The sequence below is a fragment of the Lactuca saligna genome, chromosome 2 (assembly GCF_052625555.1).
Source record: "Lactuca saligna cultivar CGN05327 chromosome 2, ASM5262555v1, whole genome shotgun sequence".
NCBI lineage: Eukaryota > Viridiplantae > Streptophyta > Magnoliopsida > Asterales > Asteraceae > Lactuca > Lactuca saligna.
The window spans coordinates 170017895-170037009 of record NC_136418.1 but is presented as its reverse complement, the minus strand read 5'-3'; the positions used below and the strand labels follow the sequence as shown (position 1 = coordinate 170037009).

Below are 19115 nucleotides of genomic sequence, written 5' to 3'. Positions count from 1 at the left end.
TCTAGCTTTATATATGAATTTCGAAAATTATAGTAGCATGCCAGGTTTCTTTTTGTGTTCATAAAGTTGTATAACTAATAGTGAAAACATAGATCCAATACTAGGGTTGCATGCACACATAGGATTGTTTGTATAAAACCCATCATGGTTACCATCTAACTTTCTAGTTACATGGACTAAACCAGTTGTTGAAATAAGTCAAACTTTCTCTCTTATTTTTCTCGTTAAAATCATGACTTTCATGAGGGATGAGATGTTGCATGCCAACCTCCCTCTTACATATACATTACTTGCAATATATCTATACTTTACATTAAATGGAAGTATTATGTGCTTTAGATCTTGCATGTGAGTATTTAAAGGATGCAAAAATCTTTCATATTGTTGTTATTTTCTGTCTTTTTCCTTCATGGCCGAGAGCACCATGATGCTCTCCCTTTTGCTCCCTTTTGAAGTTAGATGCAAGTATTGGTGGAATGGTGGTCAAACGTGCTTCTCCATTAGTACTTAATTGTGTTAAACACTTAAGACATGTAATTATATTAATTAAATGAGGAATTGAAATTGAATAAAATATGAGATAGGTATGCAAACTCACAAATATCATGCCCATATTCTCGGATTTCTCACACAAAACAAAATAAGATACATGTTTAATAACAACATACTTTCTGATTTCACTATCGATGGCAATGCACATTTTGTTTTTCCATTTCTAATAGAAATGTATTTTCTATTTTAATGTCATTTTGGTCTATAATAGTTAAAACAAAACAAAAGCCACTAGCCAAACCAATAACCAATAACAAATACTATCGAAATACATTAAGAAATTGCAATAGATATAATTTGTTTTTGGCTACGAAACCAACCCACACATGCTCAATTAAAAACCAAACATGTAGTTTTGATAAAAAAAATAGTGACTCTATTGTTTAAATTAAACCGTATATCGAAGTATCGAACCCGACAATGAACTTTGAGTATTTGACCCGTCTCATATAGGGCCGTTAGCCGTGGAATATATAGGCCCAGTCCAAATTTGTTGTCGGAAGGGCGTTGACCAAGCCGTTCCTATTCTCTGGTTTATCCATTCCCCTTGTATTATCATTTGCACAAATCTTCTTACCTAAACCTGGTTTCTCTCCGTTTTCCAGCCATGTTCTTCGATCCCGATCATTGAACGTCGATCCTCAAATTCATGTAATCAGCTCATTCGCTATCGCCATCAATCAAATAACGTCTCATTTGTGGCTTTTAATCTGCATAGTCATCGGGATCTTATCGAATTGACGATCCAGTCGTTTTGATTAGGGTTTGGCCGTTTAGTTTCTTTTCGTTGTGGAAACTAGGGTTTGAAAAGCATCGAACAATGCTTTCGGTGCTTTCACTCGAATTTATTACTCCCCCTTTGCTTAACTCTTTTTATGGCGGTCGTTCGTGTTCTCATCGTTTGAAACGTCGTCTTCATAAAGGAGATCGTCGTGGTAATCTTAGTTAACAATAGGCCTTTTTTTCTCTTTTCCTCCCTCTAATTAGCATCCGTTATCTCTTTCTACATCTCTCTGTGTTTTTCTTCTCCATTGCCTTACTGATTTGACACGGTCAACTAGCTATATCTTTTTTATTCCGAGATCGATCGACAATCGAAAACCGCCTTAAGACATACGGGACTGGTTGGATTCGTTTTTGCGCCGGAGAAGTTTGGTCTAGCCAGATCTAACCTGCCGGAGAAGGTACCATCAATTTTATTTTTTCCGTTCGTTTTCGTGTACGTGCTTTGGATTTGTATATTAAATTTCCAAAATTATTTGGAGCAAAAATCCTTACCTTGATAGCAATATTAAATGCTTTGTTGTAAACGGTTTATCTGGTTTTTCATTAATATTACCTGCGTTTGTCACATCACCGACGGCTGAATAAAACTGTTTGGTGATGGTGGTTTATTTAAATCTAATGCACACGAAATTGCTTTGATCTTGAGATTTGAGTATGATCGAAGATCAGGTCATGAGCATGAATGATGAATCCCAACAGTTTCTCTTCAAATTACCATGACATCATGTTTACTAAATCGACAAACGATACACCTTTTTTGACACAGGTTTCTTGCAACACTTTCGCTTTTGAAGCTTCAACAGTGCAGCCAGTTATTTCAAAATCCTCGATTTTTTTTTGCAAATGGACATTTGCTCCGACACTGATTTGTCAGTTGCTGATAATGCCAACGATCTTCATGATCTGCCAAAGGATCCACTCGAACCCACTCATGGAGTTCTTAAACCCCTTTCTGTGGATGAACTCAGCATTAATGTCACCGAGTTTCTCAACATTCAAGATGACACAAATGAGGATTCAAACTCCTCACCACCCCATAAACCTAAAGACACAACAACTCAACCTCCTGAAAATTCTCTCAGCAGGTCTGCAACATTTCCTTGTCCAGATTCCATCACCTTACATGATGACAAGATCAAATCTTTGGATCAATCTGGATTCCGTTCCATTTCTTTACCTGTAAGTACAGTATTCTTAGATTCATCATTTATGAATTATGAGTTATCTTTATTTATGGTGAGTGATTGGATCTTGTGTTACTTCCAGACCCATTTGAAGGCTGTATCTGCCATGAAAGGTAGCCGTGAGAAACATGGGGTGGCTCCACCAGTGAAGCTGAGGGTAAAATGGGCACCCGATGTCTACGATCCAATTCCCACTTCAGTATCACATGTTGTAACAAGCAACAGGTCTTCAAGGCATAGTAGCAAGAAGAATTCAAGAAACAAGCAAAAGAATGGAAGCAAATCATCATCACGTGGAAGTAAAGGTAAAGAGAAGAAGCAAGTAAGAAAACGTGGTGGAAACTCTTCAAGCACAGGGTACAAGTTGCATGAGCATGCAGAAGAAGACGAGGATGGGGTTGTTTTTCATGATCAGTTCTGTGGAAGCAGCTTTCTCAAGGGTTATGGAACCAACTTGCACCTTTCATCTGTTGCAGAAGCTACTTAAGCGTTTTGTGATCATGATGATAATTGGTTTCCTGTAAATAGGATAATAATAATAATAATAAGATTGCAGTTTTGTTGTGAAGACGCTAGTATGAGTGGTTGTTTGGATTTTTGTAGATATTGTGTCTTGAATTCTAGTTTGTTCTTTTCTTTGAATGGAAGTATTGCATGTTGTTTTGTTTACTGTTGGTTACTTATATAACTGATGAAATAAGTGTTATATTGCTTTTCTTAAATATTATGTATTAATATCTCTTGACATGTTGATATTTTGGTACATCTTATCAATGGGGTGTCGCATGAGAATTCTCTCTTCTTTGGTTGTTCATTCTAGATCTTCATTGTGTTTATCTTCTAAACAAAGTTTGATGAAGCCTTGATGCCAAACTAGGAAATAAATACCATAAAACGATCAACAAGGATGAGGATGAAACTCATATCTTCATCGTATTCATCCTCATTAATATTCAAGAACTTCAAAAAATCGATATTTTTCAAATCCATATCTACATCGTGTTCTTAGCCCTATTTTTTTCGAACCCATAAATATGATTCGAGTTTTGTTTCTTCTTTTCTTACAAGCAATGCACAAAACTTAAAGAAAAAGTATGGACATGATCCAAACCCGAAAATCGAACGAACATCTTCACCTCATATCTCATTTTTTTTCAACCTATATCTTCATTGTGTTTATCACCATTTTGGAAATCCATATTTAAAGTTTGGAAGGATTCTGATGTTCACCTCATATCTCACTTTTTTTCAACCTATATCTTCATTGTGTTTATCACCATTTTGGAAACCCATATTTAAAGTTTGGAAGGACTCTTGTATTCAAATTGTGTCGTGTTGAAGATAAATATTGCATGTTGAAAACGTACGAATAAGAGGATTGTAAAATTGTTTTTTTTACCATAAAAAGAGGTCTGAAGATGTTAGATGGTAAACTAAATTAAAAAAAAAAATAGTTTAATGGTTAAGTAGATTTTTTTTTATGTCTATCACATTAATTTTTAGAGTGGCAAACACTAACACGTAATATACGGAATTTTAAGTCGTGTCAAATACTCTTCAATAGTCCATTAAGTTATTTATTAAATTCTTAAATTTAAAAAAAAATGAATTTTTTATTGTTTTAGTATCATCTCGAGTCTTAGAAGATCATATGTAAAAAACAAACCTAATTTGAAGTCTATGGAAAATTTATGATTAAAACAAGCTTGACACTTTTAACCTCAATGCAACAAGTTACTTGATTGAATGAAGCCAATAAAGAACTTCCACTGGACCAAGTAATTCCCAAAAACAAGCAATTTATTATTTTGGGTTGTCCAAACTCATTCTACGAGAAAATTTGACAAATGATCAAATTATAGGGCGAGTTTGAAGAAAATGATACAAAAATAAATATTTCAGAAAATGACTACAGGTTCCGGAGAGGGGGTTCTGCGGAACCATAAACACCTCTGCGGAATGTGAATACCTCTGCGGATCTTGGTTTTTTTCATTTTTATATTCGTTTTCTTTTGTTTTTTTTTTTTCTTTTCTTGTTTTCGTTTATTAATATTTTTTTTTTAATCACATAAGGTATTATGCGATTATTATGTAAAAAAAATTGTTTTCGTTTTTTATTTTTCATATTTAATTACCCGTTTATAAAAGTCACATAAGGTATTATGAGATTATTATGTAAAAAAAATTGTTTTCGTTTTTTATTTTTCATATTTAATTACCCGTTTATAAAAGTTATGTGTTTAATAAAATTTATACAAATACACTATGTTTTTTATAAAATTATATACATCGGTATTCTGAATAATAAACATACTTTAAATAGATTACAAAACATACTTTAAAAAACATAAACATACAACCTTCATAATAAATATAATTTGAAATAAACTTTATTGAAGGCTCTGCGGGTCCTCTACAGCTCTGCGGAATCTTTATTTTTTTATTTTTAAATTTTTTTTTCGTTTCATCGTTTTTTTTTTTTTGCGTTCATTTTCGTTTATTAATATAATTTTTTTTAAATACACTAATACCTTATGTGATTATTATGTAAAAAAATCTACAAAAAAATGTTAAAAATAATGAAATGTTTTATGTAATATGTTTGTCTCTGAGGAACCGAAACACCTATGCGGATCTTGAGTTTTTTAATTTTTATTTTTTCGTTTTTTCGTTTTTTCTATTTTTTGTTTTCGTTTATTAATAATTTTTTTAATACACTAATATCTTATGGTTTATTAAAAAAAATTGACGAAAAAAGGTTAAAATAATGAACTTATGTTTAATATCAGTCCACATAACTGTTTGGGAATCCACATAACTGTTATCAGCGGATCAGTGTACACCTCTGCGGATCAATGTACACCTCTGACGATCAGTATACACCTTTGCGAATCTGTGTACACCTTTGCGAATCAGTGTACACCTCTGCGGATCTGTATACACCTCTACGGATTAGTTATAAAAGTTATAGACGTATTTTTATGGGTTTTTGTGAGCTTGTGAGTTCAACTACCAATAGAAATATTTTCATTGAGTTTGTGGAGAGTGATTTGTAAATACAAAACAGTAAAAATACATGGAAAACATACATCAATAGCAAACGTATTATATAAAACATTTCATTATTTTTAACTTTTTTTTGTCAATTTTTTTACATAATAATCACATAAGGTATTATTGTATTAAAAAAAATATTAATAAATGAAAATGAACACAACAAAACGAAAAAAAATCAAAAAACAAAGATTCCACAGAGTTGTAGAGGATCCGCATAGACTTTAATGAAGTTTATTTCAAAATATGTTTATTATGAAGGTTGTATGTTTGTGTTTTCTAAACTATCTTTTGTAACCTACTTAAAGTATGTTTATTATTTAGAATATTAGTGTGTGTAATTTTATAAAAAAACATAGTATATTTGTATAGTTTTTATTAAACACACAACGTTATAAACGAGTAGTTAAATAAGAAAAACGAAAAACGAAAAAAAAAATCACATAATACCTTATGTGATTAAAAAAAATTATATTAATAAACGAAAAAAAAAATGAAGAAAACCAAGATTTGCAGAGGTGTTCACATTCTGCAGAGGTGTTTATGGTTCCGCAGAATCCCCTCTGCGGAACCTGTGGTCATTTTCTAAAATCTTCATTTTTGTGGTCATTTTCTTCAAACTCACCCTACATTTTGGTCATTTGCCGAATTTACTCTTCCAATAATTCCAAAACCCATTCAAATCATTTCTGAATGTCCTAACCGATCAAATGACACAAACCCTTCAAGTGGACATAACATGCTTTAGACATCAATTGAAATCATAGAAAATCATTGATATAGTAAAAAACAAGGATCAAAGCGACCATCAACATAACCTCCAATTATGTTTTAAAACTTGAAAATAAACACCAGTTTGAATTATCACCCATTATTTGCATCGATAACATTACTGTAACACCCTGTTTAGGATTGTTTCTTGATTCGGGGTCGTGATCCGAATATTGATTATCATAAGGCTATGGGCTTTGAGGGAGGAAATGTTTAGACCCAATTGCATGTGGATAATATATGTCATGTGATCCAAGTCCCCGGTTCGTGTTTTGGAGTCAAATGGGATAATATGGGAAGAAGTTGTAACATTCAGTTAAGTTGGGAATTTTTCAAGTTTAATTTTCAAGGATTTAACCCTACACACGACATGAGGAATATATGTCACGTCGGGAGGAGTTTAATGAGCATGTGCATCATCGTTGGGGCTCACGACGTGAGCACAGGGTGTCACAACGTGAGACCTACCTGAGAGGAAACCCTAGTTTTGGGGATTTTGTTTTTGTATTTAAAGGAAGTGTGGGATAGGGTTAGCCCACCATCATCCTCCATCACCTCTTTGCACCCCCCCCCCCCCATTTGAAACCCTAGCCTCCATATTTGATCTTGAAGCTTATTTGTGGTGATTTTAGCCAAGGAAAAGAAGAGGAAGAGCATCTAGTCCATTGTTTATGCATTCAAGTCTCACAATTAAGCATTTGCACACCTTCTAGACCTTTTGTGAGTTTCAAGTTCTTTGCTTTATAAGTTTATAAGTTTGTATCTAGATTTTTCATGCTCTATCCTTCATGTACAATATGATGTAGAGGTTGGAATCCATAAATTTGCCAACTTTATGGATCTCCAGTGTCCCTTGAGTAGTATAGATACTATATTTAGTAGATGGTCAAATGTTATTGTTCATGCATGAGATTTGGTGCAATTTTTCCTTTTTGTGCCCTAGCTAGTGTTTGGGACATGCATGTCTAAAAAGCCATGATTTTTACAATTTTTTGGAGTGAATAAGACTCTATGGGGGATTTGGTTGCTTGGGAAAAAAGCGATTAAGAGTTTTATTAAGAACTTTTGGTCAGAGCGTTCTCACGACGTGAGCACAGGGTGTCACAAAATGAGGATGACATTCTTCAACTGTTTTGAAATTATTAGGTAATGACGTGACCATTAGGGGTCATGACGTGACTAATGGATTATGGAACTTTTGGGTATGGGTTGATTTGGTCACTAATTGTTGGATATGTGACCGGTAGAACTGATATTTGAAGTTGTATCATGTTCAACGATCGTTTCAGATTGAGAGGTGAGTTTTTCTCATTGTAGTTGTGGGTCGAAGGCACCAAGGCCGGCCCCAATGGATTTACGTCTTGTTAAATACTGATTGATGATATGTTTTGTATGTGATAGATCTGTATGATTATATGATAGTTGTTGATATGCGATAGACCGGTATATCTGTAAGACTGCATGTGATTATTGGCTATAAAATTATTTGTCTGTTGCATATGCATGTTATCTATTATATGTCGACATGTTACGTTGGGGTTGAGATTACTACTTTGTGTTGTCAATCAACAGACCGAGACAATCCAACCGGGAGGTTGTGGGCCAAAGGTAATCTAACCAGAATGTTATGGACCCAATACATGGTATGCAGGGTAATCCAACTGGGGGGTTGTGGACCCAGTATGTGGTATGTAGGGCAATCCAACCAGGAGGTTGTGGACCAGGGTAATCCAACCGGGAGTTTGTGGACCCAACATGCTAATCAATGTATTTTTATATGTTGTGTGATGGTACTTTGGGGAAAATCACTAATCTTTGGCTTACAGTTTCATTTTATTGTTTTAGGTACTTCTGATGATCGCGAGAAACCGAAGGCGTGATCGTGCACTTCTTCCTATTTTTGTGTTATTGGGTCTTGGGAAAACTCTGATTTTGAATAATACTTTTGAAACAATGGTTCTTTTGTAAACAATGATGGTTTATCGTTGTTTTTAAAAGTTTTAAAATTTTATCATTTTCGGGATGTTACAAGTTAGTATCAGAGCTTTGTTTTGAGAGAAACGGATGAACATTCGTGCGAATCCATACTCAAAATAGGGAAGTATAAAAGTTTTTAAAATAGTTTTCAAAAGTTACCAAGGAATGATACGATATGTACGATCAGCCGGAGTAAGAAAGTATACCCCAAGTTTCCTACACTGTTATTTGATGTTCTGTTTATGGTAGAACAACATGTTAGTGGTAGGTTAGGGATCTCCATGAATTTCATGATAGAATTGTCTGATACATGATACCTGATAGCCTATAATTACTTCTTGTATTGAATTAACATCATTATTGTAGTTGCTTGGTGTATACATCATAGTTGTACATAACTAAGATTCTATAGTCTGAGAATGTCCGGTTTATCCTTATTTTTGTTATTATTTGATGAAGGGCTTAGGTTTGAATCAAGTATTCAACTGTCTATTGGATCCATTGTTATGTATGATTAGCATACGCGAGTGTTGCAAGGTTGGTGGAAATTTCATGGATGAGTTTATGTGTGAGCATCCGGACAGTTGAGGCATGTTTAGCCATTATCTAAAGTGTGAAGATAGAATGTATGTGCATCCTAGTGGTTGTAATTGTGTTTGGTGGGTATGATGATCCTTGAGACAAATACGGGTAGGTGTGGTAGGTATTGTGGGTCCATACTACTGAAAGCACATGACACATACGCGTAACAAGGAAGTCACAAATCCCAAGTATTAGCCTCGTCTTGCAATTGTAGCAATGGGTATTTTGGATTTCCTAATGAGTTTTGGTTGAATTTCAGAATGGTGGAGACGAAGGGATTAGGATTTGGAGTGGGTGGCCAAGATAGGCTAGGTTTGACTGATGATCAAATTCGGGAGATCATCGCTACTGAGGTGGTTGTTGTTGTTCGGAGGTTTATGTCAGATATGTATGGGTCTATCAAGACAGCTATGGTTGAGTTGATTAATGTTCGCTACGCTGCTCTTACTGAGGCTGCTACTGCTGATGCTGCAGCCACCCCCGATGTTATATGAAGTTCAGGACCCGACCGTTGCGATGAGGTGGTTGTTTGATGTTGAGGGTTTTTTTTTTGTTTACATGATCCTGCCCTGCTGACCAGAAGGTGAAGTGCGCCCTTAACCTTCTCCGGTCAGGGGTGAATGATTAATGGAGATTGGTGATTGGCTCGTACACTGATAAGTAGAGGGTTGTTATGACTTGGGATAAGTTCTCTAAGATGTTTCACATGAGGTATGTTCCATTGGTTAAGAGGGAGATATTGGCTCAAAAGTATATGGATCTAAGTCAGGGGACTGAGATCCATAAGATGTTTACAGAGAGGGCCCTTTTCTGTCCTGAGTTTGTTGCTTTTGAGCAGGCTCATATGACCCTTTACTTAAGCGTGCTCAAGATGGACATCCGCCGGTTCGTGTCCACTCAATGTTATGGTACACGTATGGAGCTACAGGAGGCCGCGAGGAGGCGGTAGATTGAGATGGAGCTCCAGGTAAAGGAACTTAGGCAACCTCTTGTGTAGTCATAGCCTGCGGAAAATCGGTTCAAGCCCGCTGATTCGAGATCAAGGGGATAGAGGGGGGCGTACTTATGGAGAGTGTGGTAAGGTTCATGAGGGTGTTTTTCGATCTTCTTTTTTTTCATGCCACAATTACGGTCGAGAAGGACATTTTGCGAAAGACTGTTGTCAGCAGGCTCCTTCGTTGAGTAGTAGGATCTGCTATCATTGTGAGTAGTTGGGCCACGTGAAGGCCCAATGCCCCTTACTTGCTGCCATACCAGTTCAGGCACCACCTACTGCAATGAGGATTGTAGATCGACGCCAAGGTAGGGCGGAGCCCCCAAGGGATTGAGGTCGTGCTTCCCAGCTCATTGCAAAGGGGGCTAGGGCGGCGTCGGGCGGCATTACTGGTATGTTTCTATTTATTATTGTAAGTTATGTAATAGTATGCTTATGCTTATTCTTCTACTAGGTACCTTCTTAGTGAATTCCTTTCCTGCTCTTGTATTATTCGACTCGGATGCGAGTTAGTCCTTTGTATCTCAGTCTTTTAGCAGAGGTTTCAATATGACCCTTGGAGAGATGGAGTATTCGTTGCGGGTTTCTATCGTCAACAAACATGGGATATCTGCATCGAACATTTATCATGGTTGTGTTTTTGAGATTTTTGGGGTACCATGTCTGATTGATTTGATTCCTATCCCCAAGGGGATGTATGTGTGATAGTACAGATAGATTGGTTGATCAGATTCAGGGCTATGATCAACTGTGAGGGTTAGCGATTGATAGTTTGAACCCCAAGTGGGGGAGAACTGGTTACCTATGGAGAGGGTACCACGATTAGATCAGCTTTTTGTTCTGGTGTCAGGGCCCGCAGTATCTGCAACATGGATATATGGTTTACCTCGCTTATATGATTGATATTCGGGTTGGGATTGAGGTTTCCACTTTAGATGTACCAGTTGTTAGAGAGTTTGTTGATGTGTTCTCGGAGGAGTTTCCTAGTGTGCTTCCGGAGAGGCAAGTCGAGTTCAAGATTGATTTGGTTCCGATTGCGACCCCAATTGCTAAGGTGTTGTACCGACTGGAACCACCTGAGATGCAGGAGTTATCCTCTCAGCTTCAGGAGCTGTTGGGCAAACAGTTCATCAGACCTAGAAGTTCACCATGGGGAGCACCGATTTTATTCGTCACGAAGAAGGATGATTCACACCAAATGTGCATTGATTATCAGGAGTTGAACAAGTTGACGATGAAGAACCGTTATCCCCTTCCACATATTGATGACCTCTTTGATAAGTTGCAGGGTGCATCTTGGTTCTCCAATATTGACTTGAGGTCAGGGTATAATTAGATGAGGGATAGAGAGGATGGCGTGAGGATGACGGTGAAGTCCATCCACTTATGTGCACAAAAAATTTAATGGTGGATGAATGCAAGCCAAGTCATGATGCACAAAGAAGATTGAACCCACCAATGATGGAGATTGTGAAAAAAGAGATATTGAAGCTTCTTGATGTGCAAATGATCTATCAAATCTCGGATAGCAAGTGGGTGAGTCTGGTGCAAGTTGTATCGAAAAATACGGGAATCACGATGGTCGAGAACAACAAATGTATGATGGTCCCCACCTGCATGCAAAATGGGCAGATAGTATGTATTGGCTACCGCAAACTCAATGCAAGCACAAGAAATCATTTCCCATCACCTTTCATTGACCAAATGTTAGATAGGTTGTCCAGGAAATCTCATTGTTGTTGTATAGACGGGTATTCTGGTTTTCACCAAATCGCGGTGGCACCGGAAGACCAAGAAAAGACAACATTTACATGTTTATTTGGCACTTTCGCATACCAGAGAATGCTATTTGGATTGTGTAACGCCCTGGCCACTTTCCAACGTTGTATGGTTAATATCTTTTTGGAATATGTTGAAAACATAATTGAGGTTTTTATGGATGATTTTACGGTATATGGCAACTCTTTTCAAGAATGTTTGACCAATCTCACAAAATTTTTAAAAAGATGCATTAAAACGAATTTGGTTTTAAATTTTGAGAAGTGCCATTTATGGTGAGTCAAGGTCTTAGTTTGGGTCACATTGTGTCAAAGAAAGGAATTGAAGTAGATAACACAAAAATAGATGTTATTCAAAGCTTACCTTACCCGACTTGTGTTCGGGAAGTTCGTTCTTTTCTAGGTCATGTCGGATTCTACTGAAGGTTCAAAGATAACAACACCAATGTGCCAACTCTTGCAAAAAGAGGTTGATTTTGAGTTTAATGAGGCGTGCAAAGAAGATTTCCACAAGCTCAAAGAATTACTTACATCCGCCCCCATCATACAAGCACCAACAGGGATCTCCCATTCGAGATCATGCGTGATGCAGACAATTATGCTATTGTCGCCATTTTGGGTCAAAAAAATGGAAGAGCCTCCAATGTGATCTACTATGCATCAAGAACACTAGACAATGCTCAAAGCAACTACTCTACCACGAAGAAGGATCTATTGACCATAGTGTTCGCTTTTAAGCACTTGGCACCAAAGTTATAATGTATTCGGATCATGCAGCTCTCAAGTACTTGATGACAAAGAAAGATGCGAAACCAATACTCATCCGATAGATCTTATTATTGCAATAATTTGATTTGGAAATCTGGGACAATAGTGGATGTGAGAACCTTGTTGCCGACCACCTAAGTCGGATCACTTCAAATGAAACTCCCCTCCCGTTGCGGGACGAGTTTCCGGATGAGCATCTATTTTCCCTTACTCAATATATTCCTTGGTATGCCGATATCGTTAGCTTTTTGGTCACAAAAAGTTATCCCGACACATTCACATGTGTTCAAAAAGATAAATTAAAGAGTGAGGAAAAATACTACGTGTGGGATGAACCTTATTTGCGGATACATTGTCCCGATCAAATCATTAGGCGATGTGTGCCCCAACAAGAACATCAATTTATTTTGCAATTTTGTCATGAATTTGCTTGTGGGGGACACTTCGGACCTAACTAAACTTTGAGAAAGGTTCTTGAGTGTGGATTGTTTTGGCCAATCATGTCACGCGATTGTTATTTGTTTTATAAAAGCTATGATCGGTGCCAGAGAACGGGAAACATTTCACAAAAAAATCAAATGCCACAAAATCCAATCATTGTTTGTGAAGTTTTTGACATATGGGGGATTGATTTTATGGGCCCATTTTCCGTCTCATTTGGAAACGTTTATATTTTGCTCACCGTTGACTATGTCTCTAAATGGGTTGAGGCCAACACCACAGGATAGACGATGCCAAAACGATTATCTACTTTTTAAAATCTAATGTATTTATGAGATTTGGTGTGCCTAGGGCGTTGATTAGTGATCGAGGGACACATTTTTGCAACAAGATGATGGATGCTTTATTGAAGAAGTAAAACGTGAGCCATCGTGTCTCAACCGCCTACCACCCTCAAATGAACGGTCAAGCAGAAGTTTCAAATCATGAGGTGAAGAGTTGAGAAAACAGTGAATCTGACAATGAAAGATTGGAGTTTGAGGCTTGATGATGCCTTATGGGCCTATCAGACTGCTTACAAGACCCTGATAGAAATGTCCCCCTTTAGGTTGGTTTTCGGAAAGCCATGTCATCTACCCGTCGATTTAGAGCACCGTGCATTTTGGGCGGTTAAGCAATGCAGTGATAATATTGATGAGGCGGGAAGACAAATGAAGTTTCAACTCCAAGAGCTAAAAGAATTGAGAAATGACTTCTATGAAAATTCAAGGATTTATAAGGAGAAAACGAAGCTCTTCCACGACAAGTCCATCACTCGAAAGCATTTTGAAAGGGGGCATAAGTTCTTACTTTATCATTCACGATTGAAGTTATTTTAGGGCAAGCTAAGGTAAAGATGGATTGGACCTTTGTTGTGATTAAGACCTTTGACCGTGGGGCAGTGGAAGTTCAAAGCGAAAATACGGGACAAAATTTTAAAGTCAATGGACACCGTTTGAAGCCATTCTATGAAGGTTTCAATGCTAATGCTCTTGAAATCATCCATTTGGATGTTCCGAAGTGTTGAAGCAAGCAAGGAAGACGTCTTGCCAAAGACGTTAAAGAAGGGTATTTTTGGAAAGCATTGACTTTCACTTTTTCCAAATCCAAATAAATCATTTTAAAAAGCGCTTTCGGGATTTTGAAAAATAAAATTTTGAAATGTTTCACCCTTTATTCCCTGTTTTATTCCAGAATTTTGTCAAAATTTTGAAATCGGGCCTTATGGGGATCATTTTGAATTAAAAGTCAAGTTTTTAGAAAACCTAGATTTTTGACCCACAGGAAGGGCACGCGACTCGCTTGAAAAATAGGAAGAAGCAATGTCAGCCCTCATAAATAAAAAATACTTCAACTCGTTTAGCAAAAGCGGTCAGCCCACGACCCGAGCAGTGCCCGCGTGAAGGATCAAAAGTTTTCGAGTCAACTAGACGCGGCCAGCATGCGGACCGCGCCTAGCCCGTGTGGCGGTTTCCAACACTTGGTGATTTTTTTCCATCGACCCAGCTAACGCAGCTAACCCCGCAACCGCACTTAACCCACACAAAGATTCAAAAGCGCGGAACTTTATCAAGCAGATAGACGCGGTCATCACGTGGTCCGCGCCCTACCTGCGTGTTGGTTGTTGACTAGATTTTTAATGGTTTGACTCATGTTGACCAACATTAACCTTCTTTTACTTGTGTTGACTGGAGATTAAAGAGCAGCCATCTCATTTATTTCCTCCATCGTCCCTTTATTCTTCTTCTCTACTCCTTCTTTTGTCTCTCAAGCACACCAAACCTCCATTGGATCTTCTCACAAAAACCCGATTTCTCGGAGTTCTACTGGTCGGAATCTTGTGAAACCACCGTCATTCTTTCCATTTTTTCTCAAGCTCTATAGACCCCACCCAAAATCCGATCCGATTTGTGGCTGGGATTCCGGGCGCCACCACCATCTACTGCCACCTTCTTTTGCATTTTTCGCCCAACTCCGACCACCATTGGAGATTCCGAGCACGGGGTTTTGTTTCTCTTCTCGATGGCTTTCTAACCATACCAATTTTTCCCCAAGAACTCGCCAAAATTTTTCGCCCAATTCCAAGTACCACCACTCTAGTCACCCCAAAATCACCTTAAAGCTCGTTTTTTGGGTGGTTCTAGTAATTTAAGCGTAAAAATGGAGAAAAATCATATGCTTGGGGTGTGCCTTGAAGAATCTCTTTGGTGGTTCTAGCTCCACTTCCAAAATTTGTCCCGGGTATAAACAAATTGGATACACTCGTTCCTTTGACTTTATTATTTACATCTTGAATAACCATTTGTTGTGAAATTGTGATGCCATTCTTGTGGCCTTTGATGTGATTTAAAAATTAGTATTGACAAATTTTTGTCCCGAGTCAATGTGTAAGTGTGCCAAAACGGGGATCGGACCTACTTCCACTAAAGGTGGGTCAAAAGGAAAATCTAAGTATCCCCCATTTCGTTTGTTGAATCGTGAGGACCGAAAAACATATGATTTTATCATTTCCAACAATCGACAAGTCAAATCCACAAAATTCCTCCATAGAGAGCCCCTTGAGGATCTCGAGGTGCTCGAAGGAGTCCAAGCATTATTTGACAACATTGGATGGGGCCAATTCCTTCATAATCGCGCTGCCACCTATGTTAAACCAACTTTAGAATTCCTTTCCACCTTCCGTACCGATGAGGAAACGAACTCCATTACTTTCCAAATGCTCGGCGAGAATCGATCACTGCCATTTCGGGTTGTGAACGCCCTAATGGGCACTCAAGTGGACCACACATATAACCAACAAGACCCATGGTCCGCCAACTTTAACGAGCATAACTTTTGGCAACAAATCACCCACGAACCACGATATTCATCATCCTCATCCAAGGCCTCTTATATTATTCATCCGTGTTTGCGCCTCGCCTATCGAGTCCTCACATGTACCATTTTTGCCATGTGCCGAAGCGGACCAAATTTCTAAAGCGGTGCTATTTTTTCTCCGGTGCATGACTCGTGAAAATGGATCCCGACCAGATTTCACATCATTCTTTTTCACCAAATGTTACAACCTCATGAACATGGACACCGGGGACATTTTTATTAGGGCTTGATTACCCTTATTGCATACCACTTCAACTTCATCTCTCCACCTTTTCATTCAAAAAAGCAACCGGACCCTCTCGTCTCGACATAAACGCGCTCTGGAGAATGTTCATCATTCGCGAATCAGTTGATGGTCACATTTGGAATCTTGACAATCAGCCATACCTCATTCTTCCTCACGAGTATATAGGGTCTTTCGAACCAACCGACCCCGGACGATGGGTCATTCCATCCAACTACCCTCCTCCCGTGGATTATGAAGATGACAATTTTCAGCCTTAGCACCAGCCTCAGTATCAGCCACAACAACAACAAGGGGGACACAAAATCCATCATATTTCCCCATTTCCTTCTTTGACCAATTCGCCACGATGTTCTCCACGGTTTAGTTCACATACACAACCTAAATAATCATGAACTTTTATCCACATTAGCAACCCAACCCAATCCTCTATTTTTTTTTTTTAAAAAAATTCAAAAAATATATCAACACTAGACTCATTTTGTAGATAATTTTATTTTATGTATTGTAATATATTTTATTTATTGTTAAAAATAATATCACATCTATTTTTTTATAAAATAAATGAAATATAATAAAAAAGGAAATAGAAAGATGATGAACTATGGTGAGGTAGGTTGTAAGGGCAATCCGTTCACACTATTTCTTTGCTTTTCAATTTATTTTTTTAATTTTTTTTAGGTGAGTTGGGATAGTCTTATAACAAAGTATACCAAACAAATACATTTTAGTAAAATAAAAGCGAATTTTAGTAAAATAAAAGCGACTATGGAGAAATCCTGCAAATGAAGTTGAAATTTAGGGACTATATCTGCAAAATGGAACATAAAGAGAGAGCACGGGTCACTCGATTGCCTAGTCATCAATCCGTATGATACCTTCTCACCCAATAGGAATGAAGATGGCGTCGCTATATAAATCAAATCAATCGGATCTAAATTCCACCACCGACAGCTTGTCAATTTAAACCTAGTATCTCATCGTCTCTCGTAAATTCTTTGGTTTCACAAGATGGCGCCAACAAAGGGTGACAAGAAGACTGCCGAGAAGAAGCCATCGACAGCAGACAAGAAGCCATTGAAGGCCGAGAAGAAGCTTCCTAAAGAAGGCGTTTCAAGTGCCGGAATAGAGAAAAAGAAGAAAAAGAGCAAGAAGAGCGTCGAGACATACAAAATCTACCTCTTCAAGGTTTTGAAACAAGTTCATCCTGATATCGGTATCTCTGGAAAAGCCATGGGGATCATGAATAGTTTTATCAGCGACATCTTCGAGAAGCTCGCTCAGGAATCTTCTCGTCTCGCTCGTTACAACAAAAAACCGACAATCACTTCTCGTGAGATTCAGACTGCTGTTAGGCTAGTGTTGCCTGGTGAGTTGTCGAAACACGCGGTTTCTGAGGGTACTAAAGCTGTTACTAAATTCACCAGTTCCTAGATCTGATGTTAGAAATATAGAGTTTTTTTTTTTTTTTTTTTTTTTTTTTTTTTTTTTTTTTTTTGTGTGTGTGTGATTTGGTCATTGTTATTCTTTTTCAAGAAATCTAGGGTTTCTTAAAATTTCCATGTTTGTATTCATATGAGTTTGATAATCAATACTCATTACTCAATTAAGATCATTACGTTACGTATGATTTCTTTGAACTAGATTGCCTTTTGTTGTCATTAGAGGCAACTGCTGATTGAATTAGGTCCATTAATTAACGTGATTAGTCCTGAATGATTCGTCATCGATAGAGCCGTGTTCATCCAGTTATATTCATGATCCCCAATTCGTTTCAAACAAATTCAGTTCTTGGTTGATGTTGAAGGACGTTTGGTCTTAAAACACCTTTATGTATGTTGCAGGTAAATTAATAAATCTTCATTGGTGTAACCTGTCTCATCAGACCAAAATAAATTCTCAATCTCCCGAAAAATATCTTGGCAAGTCTGCAACATTGTCTTCTCCTGATGACAACGTTATATCTGTTGATCCATCATGCTGCAGTTCCATGTCCTTCCCTGTAAGCATTCAGTATTCAGCACAACTATATTTTTTTGTTATATGTATCAGTCATTCAGTTGTACCTTGTAAGTCTGATTTTTGTCTGTGTTTTGTTTACAAGACCCATTTGAAGGCTATATCTGCTATGAAAGGTAGTCGTAAGAAAGGGGGCGTGGTTCCAAAGTAACAAATTAAAAGAACTCATTTTTTAAACTTTGCCAAACACCCTATTAATGAAGAATCAAAATAACAGGAGCAAATCCTCACAAGGAAGTAAACCTATTTCTAAGAACATCTTCAAAGGGTTGCATAAAGGCTGTAAGGGGCTGAGGTGGAGTGGTATAGTTTTTCTTTTATTTATTTAATTTTTTTATAATAAGGTAGAGTGATAGGTTTTGGAGTTCTATGATCATACCATGGTTGTAAGGATTTTTTTTTCCCGATAAATATATAAAAAATGAGATAGATCTAAGGTGAGGTGGAGTGGTATAATTTTTTTAATGAATCGCAGAGATTTTAAGGCTCTTCAGAGTGGATTTGGCATCCTCGGCCCGATGTCTTGGTGAGCTTTTACCCATAAGAGAGAAAGTTATTTTTTTTGTTTACCCATTAACTTTTTTTTTTTGTCAAAAAATACATTTTTTCAGAAAAAAAAAAAAAAAGAATCAATTTAAAAAATATAACCGTTTTTTTTTTTTGGTCAAAATTTCAAAATTTTAAACCCTCAATCTCCAACTATAAATATCATTATCATTATTTATTCTTCATCCCCTTCAAATCTTCTCAATTCAATTCTCCTAACTTTCTTATTTTTCATCTTCTTCAAAACCTCATTGCTAATGGCTCTTGTGGGTCGTTTTTGGTCCCCTGAAGAAGATATGTTATTGGCTCGTTCATGGTTTGACTTTATAGAAGACTCAATCCATGTTAACCTCCATGCGATAACCTTTTTGGAGGAGTCACCGAAAAATACAAATGCGAAGCCCCGGTCCCTCGAGGTGAAGTAGAAATATACTCCAAATTGAGGCATACAAACGCACTTACAACTCAGTTTAACAATGTATTTAGTAGGGTAATGCATGAAG

At 37.3% G+C, this 19115-nt stretch overlaps 1 protein-coding gene and 1 pseudogene across 1 annotated transcript; both read left to right on the top strand.

Moving 5' to 3' along the window:
* Nucleotides 1–1085: 1085 nt before the first annotated feature.
* Nucleotides 1086–3191, top strand: LOC145032732 (uncharacterized). The gene is made up of 3 exons (XM_078981640.1): nucleotides 1086–1736; nucleotides 2105–2517; nucleotides 2605–3191. The coding sequence occupies exons 2-3, from the start codon at nucleotides 2182–2184 to the stop codon at nucleotides 3007–3009; spliced, it is 741 nt and encodes a 246-aa protein (XP_078837766.1). The 5' UTR covers nucleotides 1086–1736; nucleotides 2105–2181; the 3' UTR covers nucleotides 3010–3191.
* A 13803-nt stretch (nucleotides 3192–16994) lies between these two features.
* On the top strand, nucleotides 16995–17607 carry LOC145032730 (histone H2B.9 pseudogene; annotated as a pseudogene).
* Nucleotides 17608–19115: the final 1508 nt, after the last annotated feature.